Source organism: Theobroma umbraticum, unplaced genomic scaffold (genome assembly GCF_002168275.2).
Source record: "Theobroma umbraticum cultivar Fairchild unplaced genomic scaffold, ASM216827v3 scaffold_55.0, whole genome shotgun sequence".
Lineage (NCBI taxonomy): Eukaryota > Viridiplantae > Streptophyta > Magnoliopsida > Malvales > Malvaceae > Theobroma > Theobroma umbraticum.
In genome coordinates, this window is record NW_018397270.1 from 3,597,046 (window position 1) to 3,608,302 (window position 11,257).

The 11,257-nt window shown below is 33.9% G+C and overlaps 1 protein-coding gene across 4 annotated transcripts; it reads right to left on the reverse strand.

Annotated features, from left to right (window-relative positions):
• Nucleotides 1-951: 951 nt before the first annotated feature.
• Nucleotides 952-7,167, reverse strand: LOC110426111 (Calcium-dependent ARF-type GTPase activating protein family). Of its 4 annotated transcripts, XM_021441213.2 has the most exons (11): nucleotides 6,954-7,167; nucleotides 6,784-6,859; nucleotides 6,584-6,703; nucleotides 5,729-5,842; nucleotides 5,408-5,492; nucleotides 4,438-4,513; nucleotides 3,520-3,683; nucleotides 3,200-3,434; nucleotides 1,981-2,097; nucleotides 1,769-1,864; nucleotides 952-1,399 (listed from the first exon to the last, which is right to left on the reverse strand). In XM_021441213.2, exons 3-11 carry the CDS (start codon nucleotides 6,630-6,632, stop codon nucleotides 1,118-1,120), a joined length of 1,218 nt encoding a protein of 405 aa, XP_021296888.1. In that variant the 5' UTR covers nucleotides 6,633-6,703; nucleotides 6,784-6,859; nucleotides 6,954-7,167; the 3' UTR covers nucleotides 952-1,117. The 4 variants fall into 4 exon arrangements, with proteins under 4 accessions (XP_021296888.1, XP_021296889.1, XP_021296887.1 ...); XM_021441214.2 differs by lacking the exon at nucleotides 6,784-6,859 and having other exon boundaries at nucleotides 6,584-6,673; XM_021441212.2 differs by lacking the exon at nucleotides 6,784-6,859.
• Between the last annotated feature and the right edge of the window lie 4,090 nt (nucleotides 7,168-11,257).

An 11,257-nucleotide genomic window follows, 5' to 3' on the forward strand; every position in this document is an offset into this window, starting at 1 on the left:
CGTGGCGACTCCCTAACCCACATCAAGACGAACCTAAACAAAAAAGATTGACGGTAACTCTTTAACTCATATCGAGGTGATTGGGTTCTCGGGTTTTTAAATTTGCACGTTGCGACACTTAAATATGTTAAATTTTCAGTTTGCAAGAAAGATTAAACTAGAAAAAAAAATCATTGAGGAAACATTTTCTTGATGTGTGTAGAATTAGAATTCAAGATTTAACATCCAAAAATATATGGTGGTCGATTTTTTCCTTATATCTCATCATAAAGTCAAATTACAAGTCAGGGTTTCTACTTAATAACATTAGCAGTCATATTATTAGCTCAACTCAAATTATAATTAATAACCATCTTTATTATTATTATGTTTTGGATAATTGCAAAATTTGTATTCAATCAATAGAAGCAGACAAGCGGCTACAAGAAGAAGAAGATAGCTAGTAGCAGAACAAAACTCAGCAACAAAATCAGCCAAACTACATAGTAGTTTGATCAAAATACTATTGTAGTTTCTCCAAAAGATTTGAATCTGTTTGATTTCACCCATTTTTCAACACTATTATATGTATCCGTTAAAGTTTTCCCTAATAGTGTTATTACTTGCTTCATTGGAATTTTGAAAAGATTAAGAGGGACCCTAGTGCCAGACCACTCTCCCTAAAGGTGAAATTTGCCCAATTTAGGCCCCAAGTTGAGAAAGCGGGGAAGATGAAAGAAAGGAGAGTAAAACCATTGTAGGGAGCAAGGCTGATGAGATTGCAAGTGGGTTGCTGCAGAGTTCCACCAGCATCCGTATACCATTGCCTCACTCTATAAGTGGGGGTTGCCTGCTCATCACTGAGGACACACAAGCTCACTCGAGCTTACTCTCTCGACCACTTCATAGTCCTCCCGAGATGTTCCCCCTCAATGCAAGCACATGTATTACTTACAACATCAGAGCAGTAAATATTCAAAATGCATTTGCATGCATCATCTTGAACATTCAAAGTGGGACAAAAACCTCCGGGAAGGCATACTTAACCTAGACAATGTTTCCTAAATTACATTATCCATTCAAAGTGGATAGAAGTGGAATTTTGACATCCCAACATGTACCTGAGTCTTTTTGACAGCTATTGAGTTAGGGGAACACATTCGAGCTCAATCTCTAGCACCCCTCTCTCAACATTTTGTAGCCTAAGAGAGATTTCCTGTTTTACTTTTCCATCTACTAAGGTGATGATACCATCTTTAACTAGGGTGTTGTCTTTGCTTGCTACCCATTTCCCAAGCTGCATTGATTCCCGAAGCTCCGAGTTCTCACAGGCTTTGGCAGCAGCAACCAGCGGTTGAATGTCAATCTCGGCATCCCCCATAAAATCATCAGTTGAGAAAGTATCCTTATCATACACAAGCTGCATACAAAGACTCGAACAGCAAAACGAATTAAGATTAAACCAGGCCATAAAAAGCATTTTCAATGAAACATTGGACTTATCTATTTGACAAGGAAAGGGAGAGGGAAATACATGCTCACTACTGTTACCTAACCTGAAACAGTTTTTAAGATCCCCACATTTCCTTTCTTTCTCAGAAATCAGTCAGTGCTTATAATATCTTGGGGCTTCTAGAGAACATGCAATCAATTAAGAGTATTCTTCACGATTTACACACATAGTACTCTCACTGTAATGAAGCTAAATTTGCAAAATGTCAAGCAAGCTATATATAATTCCACACCAAGTTTTACAGTTTTTTTTTTTGAGCAAAAGAACCCGACTCACCACTTTTAAAGGAGGAATGTTTTCCGGAATGGACAACATTAGGCTTTCATTCCAGACTGGATTTAGGTTGTTCTTTATGACGCGGGTCTTCACAGACTGCAAAAACGAATTATGAAGGATTTAGATTACTACCACAACTTGCTTCATAAGATATGCCCATTTCAGTTCAATGTATAAAAAAGTCACTATATTAGTGAAAAAAAGAAGCATACTTGTTGACCCAATGCAAGAATCACATATGGGTCGCTAGTCATCATATCCCGAACAGCTAGGTTGGTGCCTTTAACCACATTCACCTTAACCAGGCCAATAAATTCAACCATACCTGCCTATAAAAAGTACATTTAGAGAAAAAATAACATTCAGTAACACACTTTAATGCAAATTCCATTTGTCATTGAATTTCAAAAACTAAGATGTCACAGTACTTGCTTGTTGCTTTATTCAGATAAATTATAATCAATAGCCTTCAAATTTTAACTAGAATGGTGCATCCTAAAAAACTGCATATTGTCAATGCAGCATACGCTATCAATGAAAACGTGGCACTTATTCTCTGGACTGCATATATAACATCTCTTAGCCAAGAATTAGTCATTTATAAAGTTTCTATGCATTTTTCCTTTCGTTACCTTCAATAAGAATTTTTAACTACAAAATCCATATTTTCCACTATTAGTGGTTCTAAGCACATTGTTCACACTCCGTGGGCATGCACATACATGTGCACACCATTTTGACACCTTCATAACCACTTAAGGGGCTCTGAGAAATAAAATTCCTTGAAGCTTTTTCTAAGAAAACATTGATATATCCAAAAACCTCAACATTGCCGCACTACCAGCTAGTTTGCAGAAATCAGAGGTATAGAAAATTTTTTCTGATTTAGAGATCTTCATTTTACTTACTACAAATTAAGGAGAGATAGTCAGGTATTAATTAAATTGTAACAACCCTCCGTTTCTTATTTAACCAAGTGCGGCCCATACACCTATCATCACCATCCATGTTTGTGGAACCCACTTCTGAATTGTGGATCTCATGTATATGACTGGTAATGATAGGTGTAGGATAGAATCAGTATGTAATGTAACAGAGGTGAGCAACACCAGTAAGCAATGTGCATCCATGACCTATCCACATTTAATTATAAATAGCACCTATAATTTAAAGATTAACACAAGTTAGAATCATCTCATGTAAGCCTTTTTTTGCCACAAACTTAGAAGTAAACAAAGTGGTCAGTTTACCCTATTTTGTTAAAAACAAGTTCGAGATATCTATTTGTCTTTCTTCAATAAAGCAGTATCAGAAAGCAAAAGTATTTTTCCCAGAATAGCAGGTATGCTTCAAATAGGTTGCTCTTTAACGAAGAAGTGCTTCCAAAAGCAGAAATTGATAATAAGCACCAATTAAACAAGAAATAATTACCAATGAGTTGCTCTTCTTAGTGGACTTGTGCTCAGAATCTTTTCTTCCCCAGCTGTTTCTAAATTTGTGCCCTATACGATGTCTGGTTGGTTGTTTCTCACACTGTTTTTTTTCTTGGGTAAAATGTTGGCCTGCAGAACAGTGTGGAGTTGAAGATGAAGTTTTCTGATGAGGTGGGTAGGGGCAGATCATTTGTTCATTTCCATCCAAAAATTGCAGCATCTCATATTTTCTCCTGAGAATTCAAGAAATAGAGTACTAAGCAAAATGGTATAAGTGTTCTTGCCAAAGCAGGTATGACAAATTTAAGTTGGCATTACTTAATGAAATCAGAGCGCTCCTCAATGGAGGAATCTGGTCTGGGCTTTTTGAGGTTATCAGGAAGGCAAGCTTCATACTTATTGTTTGCTACAGTATTGCCACCCAAATTTACCAGGGAATCAACTTGGTCATCTGTCCATTCATCTAGCTTCACTGATAAAACCTAGCACAATGGCTTATGAAATTAGAAAATTAGCGGATAAGTGCATGTATGTGCATCTATGCATGTGTTCTCTGCGTGTGTGTGTGTGAGTGTGTGTGAGAGTGAGAGAGAGAGAGAGAGAATTTCTTAGGCTCAATTGTAAGAACTAATATTAGAATACTACAAATTATCCAGAAATAGTTCACCAGCAACTGATTGAATAGACTATATGGCAAACTTCGAAAGAAAGTATCTATTAAAAAGAATTTTCTATTCATGACATACTAATGATCATCACATCCTTTATCCCAGAAACTAGAAGCATGCTTCATGGAGATGACAACTCCCTTATCCGATTTCTACTTAAGTTATTATATAACACAATAAAAACCATGATTAGCTTTGTCACAAGGCCAATAATTTGCTCATTCCTCTATGTATTGTTTTATTGCTTGGGTAACTACTAGCTGCTAATTTTCTTTCTCATAATAGCTGGTTGTCATATCTAACTGCTTTAGCTCAAACCGTGCACACTTTACCCAGATGATGGCTGAAGGTAGCGGACATGGGGATGGCAGATTCAAGATGCATTAATGCAACTGTCAGAGTTTCATATCAGCAGAATCCTTGCCTAGCTTATTTAAAGTAGTAATTTCAACTTTTATAAGTCTTTAGGATATCTCAAAAGCCAGTTAATGACTGCGCAATGTAATATAATCAGTTACTCAAACTTTGTTTAAGAAGGAAGATTAGGAGCATAATCTGAGGACCGCACCTTTGATATATGCACTCCAAGGCTTCTATGAACACCAGAGCATTTGATACAAATAAATACTCCAAGACTTACAGATCTGATATCCATCAAATAATAGTCAAAAGAAAGACAACGTCAATCAAATATACCAAATTTAAGCACAAATAAAACGGGAAAGCTGCGGCAAAGAGGCAAAAAAATGAATTATAGTCACTATGACAGATATCAGGGAATACTTTAGGTTCAAGGCATCATAAACAAATGAAACAGAGAAAGAGAGAAAGCCTCCAAAAAAAGAAAAATATGGTGGATCATGCAGAAATGATATTATTTGCAAAAGGCAAATATTTGCAACAATCAGAAATAAAAAAGAAATTACTAAATAAAATGATATTTTTTCTTCAGCAATATGTTCCTTTTCCCCTTAATATGGATGAAAGAAGCTACTGTGTACAAACTCCTTAAGCTCAACCAAGAAATCATTTTCTTTTCTTTGAGTATATATTTTATTGGGAAGAAAAATGGACAGAGTAAACTGTCATGATATTTACCTTATAGAGGCCTAGACTGCACTATAGTTTTCTCAGGCAGGGTTGAAAAGTCCAAAGAATTACACATTAATATGATCGTACTAGAAAAGTATTTCTTGAGGAATGCCTGAGAAAAATGAACCCCAAATCTATTACTAGAGTTAGAAATGAGAAGGCCAGACAGTTATTTTCTACCATGACAACTATTTTCTTTCCTATCACCCCAAGCCAGGAGTAGACAGATTGCACATATTCAGTTTTAATACCTGAATACGCCTCCCAAAAGTTGGGAATGAAATCAACTCAAGATACATTCACCACACTTAAAAGAGTATGCAACTTGAGATGATGTTCCAAAAAGTAACATACCATTACCTAAGCCTTGAGAAATGCAAACTATTTTCTGGAAATGAACAAATTAGACAAGAAAAATTTCCAATAAGTCAAAACATGATACTTACACCCATTTTGGATCTGGGGATCCACAATCTGCACAAATCCCATTCCCAGACTCATGCAACAAACTCTCCAACCTTCTTCGCGGACCTGTTTAATGCATAATAGAAGTTATCACTTAAAAATGACTCAGGATACTCAAGCAAAGTAATTTGTTAGACTGCAGGAAAAAACTAGTTAAGGACCTCAAGGGGATAGCATGTAACATGTTAGAAATTGGATTTATGTCCTTTGTGCATCACCAAATTTTATATTGCAATTTCTATTTGAGAACTTGCGATATAATGCTTGAAACAAAAAATTTGAGTTATTAAAGCCCATAATACCAGTGGATTTCCATGTGTCCTTTCTCTGAATTGAAGATGATGTCTCTGCATCACTTACTCGATTCCAACTTGGTGTTTCTGAACATAAGAGATCATATAAGCAAGAGCCTGACCCTGCAAATGCAACATATTAAATAAACCAAACATCTTATTAGAAAATGTTAGTTTTTGGAAACATATACGGTAATATGCTAATTGGGGAACCACTATCCCGATACTGTCTACTAGGACCATATTTTGGGGATACCATAAGAAGCTCAACATGTCATGAGAAGCAAACAATTGATCACCAGCTCACAAGTTCATGAAACATAAATACTAATACATAAAAGGACTCTTTGCCTAGGTACAAGGAAATGGATCATTGCTCATCAAAATTGATTCAAAAACACAGACAACCATAAATAATATCATTATCATTCATGGAGAAAATAAGATAATTTGAGAAGTGAAATTATCTACCAAATTATCAGACGGGTCAACATATGAAGCTCAATAGTTTTATACTGTTCCTCCCAAACACTGGTAAAATTAAGCCAACATTGTTTCCATGAACTAGTTTCTTTATAGCACAAATGAGTCTGTTTTAAACCATAAAACCATAAAGAGATAATATCATGAATCATGTTTTCTTCATCCCAATATTAATGTTGTCAAAAAATTTCAGCCATTCCATCAACAAAAAGGAAAATTTGTGCTTTCTTGGCAACAATGCTGATGATGGATGGTTATCAATATTTCCATGTTTTTTCATTTCCTTCCTGTATATGTCATTCATGGAAAATATAAAAATAACAAATAAGGGAAACAAAAGGGAAAAAGCTTTTATATATATATATATATATGAAACATTACCAGAAGAAGATTTGGGATTAGAATTTCCATGCTGGGTAGACATCTCCATCCTCCAAATTGAAGATCCTAATCATTAATCACTGCTATTATCTGGAAACACCCATTTATCAGTTCCTTAATCTGGATTGAAACAAAATAAACACCCATTAGACAAGAATAAAAAAATCCCATAATTTTATTTTAAAAAAAACAATTCTTACATTGAAAAGTATTTGGCTTTTCAGTCGAAAATGAGATAATCTCAATGAAAAAAGGGGCCTTTGAAAAACTTTTCGTCTGCATCATACATGATGTTGACCAATAAAAAAAATTCCAAAAAATGGATCAAAACTAATGCTAAAGAGAAGAATTGAAAAAGGGTTGTTCTTACATTCTTCGAAAAACCAAATTATAAAGTCAATGAAAGGTTTTCATGAGAATTGGAGAAGTTTGCCTAAATTGGCAGAAATGGGTAATTTTTTATTTATTTAATGGTTCTTTTTAATGTTAAAAAACCAAAAAACAAGTCAAAGAATCATAGGAGTTGGATAAGGAAAGAAGCAAATGTTGTCTGAATTTGATTTCTTTTTTCTTTTCAATTAATTTTTATAAAAAAAATTTATTAATTTTTTAATAATAGAATGTGACGAAGAATAATATCCTCCAGAAAAGTCAAAGTCGGAATTCTGGGAGTTAAAAGCCTCTTTTTGGTTGTTGGTTTCTTACCACACGCACGAGTGCTAGAGAACCAATAGCTCTACGCCCGCTTTTTGCGCGTGAAGACACTCGCAATTTTCATGTAATTCATTTTCTGTTGAAATTTCTTTAAAAATATATTTTTTTGATTTTTTTTTGTTTTTTCACTCTATAACTTATAAAATCAAGTGTTTAAGGGGTATTGTCTTTTTATTTTAACTAGAGTTTGAGTAATAAATTTGAAGTTAAAAAGTAGTCCAATAGTTAATGAGTTTAGACATTTAGATAAATAATAAAATTAGAGTATAAATATTATGAAAATAATAATTACTCTATTCGATGTCATTTCTAACATTGGTTTTGTCACTGGTTGCTACTCACGTCAAATTTTACAAACGAATTTACGAATGCATTTACCTCTTTAAAAGTGTAACGTAACTCTATATATATATTTGGTAATTTTTTAATAATTATCAATTTCATTTAAAATATTTAAATAAATTCGAGGCTTACCCATGAAATAACCATCTTTAAATCGGACTCAATAATCAAACTCTTCTTACCTATCAAAACCCAATGTGATAAAAAGAAATGGACTAATTTTTAATTCAGTGCATACAAATAACAAATCTTTTTTTGAAAAAGTTGAGTACTTTCATTGGATCATTAAAAGTTGCTATAAGAACCCTCGCATAGAAGCACTCTTGGCTAGCTTAATTACTTGGCATCTTCCGGTGGTAACAATGCATAGGCACTTATTAGCTGCTGCTGTCTTAGCCACCTTGCTAGTTTGAGCTATGTCTGACTTTGCCTTCTACAAGCTCAGTCTGGTATGACCACCTTCTGGTTTGTAATACTGGAATTGAATGTTCGAAACCCATCCTCAGAATTTTCACCATCCATTGTTTATGGTCACAACTTGCTGATGACTCTCCGGTTCATTTTGTTTTTTGTTAGATCATTTGTGAATTTTCATTAATAAACTTCTAGAGTACAAGCAACTGGTTGACAAGAAGAGGCATCGAAAACAAATTAAAGCAAATGTGGCCAGACCTTAAGAACCGAAAACACAATGAATTTTGACAAATTGAAAGCCAAAATCATGGAATGTAATCTAATTATCCTGTTTAGCATTATAATTATTGCAATATTGCCTTATCACTTGCCACTGATTATGATTTATTTCAAGGTAATCATACACTCAAAAATTACTAAATATAACTTTGATTTCACATTCAATAGCTGCATTTAAGGATGCATAGCTATTCTTTGATTTCACATGTTTTGTTTTCCTCTCCAACCTGTTATGGGATTTAAACCAGGAGATAAATCTCCATACCAAGTGAAAAAGATAGTAGAAGCTGTCCAGAAAAACATGGGAGCTTATTCCTCAAATTGCATGAAACAATCTGCCCACCCCCTACATAACAAATTTAAATCGAATTCATATCTAATTGCTTAGTGAATTACCTATGAATTTAACCTTAGAAATTTAAATATTGATTGATTATCCTTAAATTAGCTTTTAGTAAAAAAATAAGAATTAAATTCATTGAAACAGTAAATTAGGGACTCAACTCAAACTTTGATAAAAAAAAAAAAGGAAAAGCCTATGAACTCTTGTCCTCAATTTTTTTTTGAAAGACCAAATATCATAATATTATTATGAAAAAAATAAGATTATTAAAAATTATAATAAATAAAAACGATAAACATCTGAAAACGTATTGACTGTCAAGCACTGATCAGACAAGAACCAAAAAACCTCACCCAACCCTTGCAATATAGGCCAGATCAACTAATAAATTAGGATTTGATGACAGATCATAATTACTACTTAAGACCAATCAAATTTGAGACATGGTGTTTTCAAGTTATAATACAAATTAGGTGTGTAAATGTTTTTGTTATTAAGTAAAAACAAGTGATATTTATGGATGCTTATATATATATATATATAAAGAAGACAATATAGGAATGTCATATTTAATTAAAGTACGTTTGTCTTTGCAAATACAGACAAAACCAAGGAAATTGAGGCACCCAACAGAATATTTTGAAACAAGCAATCTCAACAATTTTGTCTTGGAGCCAATTATGAAAATATGTTATATACATAACTATATTTTCATTAAATTTTTTCATACCTACATACATACATGAGTAAAATGTTTTTATTTAGAGTAAAAGATAGAGTTACAAGTTATTCATTCTTTAAAGCTTTCAAAACACTACTTACACTTCTAAAATCTAGAGATCTCTTTTTATAATATAAAAGTTCATAATAGAATACGATTAAGACTTCATATGAAATAAGAAGTTTAAAACCATATAATTACTCAATGCTATATGCAAAACAAGAATTCTAATCAAATAAGATTTAGAATTCTAATCAATTTAAAGCTCAACAAATGGCAAAATCAAGAGATGTGTTCTGATTCTCTTAACAAGCCATATGATTATTTTAATGTGTCTTAACTCTTGCCACAAGATACAATTGGAAATTATATACACAAATTTACTAAATATAACTTGGATTCACATGTAATAGCTGCAATACTCTAGAATGCATGGCAATAGCAAGGAGAAATGTTAGCGAAAACATTTGGTTAAGTTTATATTTGTAGAAAATAATATTGGTTCTATATATATATAATTTTTAATTAATACGTTATGCTTTTTGGATGGAAAAGAGTTTTAGAAAAATAATTTTAATTAAGCACGCATTGACAAAACCTTGTAAACAAATAAAATGAAGGCATTGATTATATCTTTTCTTTTTTTTTTCCCTCCAACCAGTTTTGGGAATTAAACCTGGAAATGAATAGGAAGTTAAAGAGATACTAGAAGCTATGAAGAAAAAATGTAGGAGCTTATCCTGAAATTGCATGCAAGAATCTGCCTCGAGTTGATATGCTTCAGCTGTGGGAATTCCGTTTCTGTTTCGAAAGGGCAAAGCCACCGATCGTCCTTCAAGACTGCCCCAACAAATTGGCTGGTACTTGTACACATGAGACTGACCTTGTAAGGTTCTCTCCTGCTTCTCCTATTTATAGTTGTAATGTAATTAGAGAAATCGTTTCTAGCTAGTGGGGGCGTTGCGAAGTAGTAAGAATAAACAAGCAACTCATCAGGCTTAATCTTTGCTTCCTATTCATCTGTCGGAAGATTAAGGTTGGAATCACAGGTCAACTTCCCTTTGGAGTTGCTATTGGCAAGCTGTATGTATATATATATATAAAGAAAGACTTAGGGTAATGCTTGAATTGGCAGTGCAGATTTGAAGCATGTGTAACAAAGAAAACAAAGTGAATATAACAAGAATCTAAAGCTGCACAGTTCTTAGGTTATGCCCTCAGCTAACATCATCATTCTTCCAAAAAAAAAAAAAGAGAAAAAATAACAATTATTATCGAAACCATCATGGTAATTAGCATCCAATATTGCTTCTTACGGTCCTTCATACCAGCTGAACATACCATAAAAAAAAAATCCAAACTTCAAGTTGTAGGCTTCTTTGGTGTGCTTGAATTCCTCGGCTCAGCCTTGCGCTTAATTCCAAGGAAATGCTCAACCTCTCTATCACCGAGCATAGGTGTCAAGCCTCCTGGAAAATCCTTCTCAACAATAGCAAAGCCACTTCTAGGGTCACTCGTTTGCCCTGGTTTCACATGACCACTAAGGACAAGGTAGAGTGTTTTCAGCTGAGCTTGAGCTTCCCTATCATCTCCACTGACAGGGGAGGTGTATCAGAATTTTTCATTTGCTTCAGCTTCAATGCTTCCTGGTATTGCTTCTGCCGTTTCTCTTGCTTCATTTTGCCTGGCTCTTTACCATGAAATTTATGAGAAAGCATCCGGAAGGCTTCCTTGGGAGTCATAATTCGACCAAATTCATCTGTCCTCTCAATGCGACTATCTTTAAATCTGTCGCTTTCACGATCACCATCTACAATGCCAACAAGTTTGCTCTTTTTCTTGTCCATGTTCCTGCCACCCC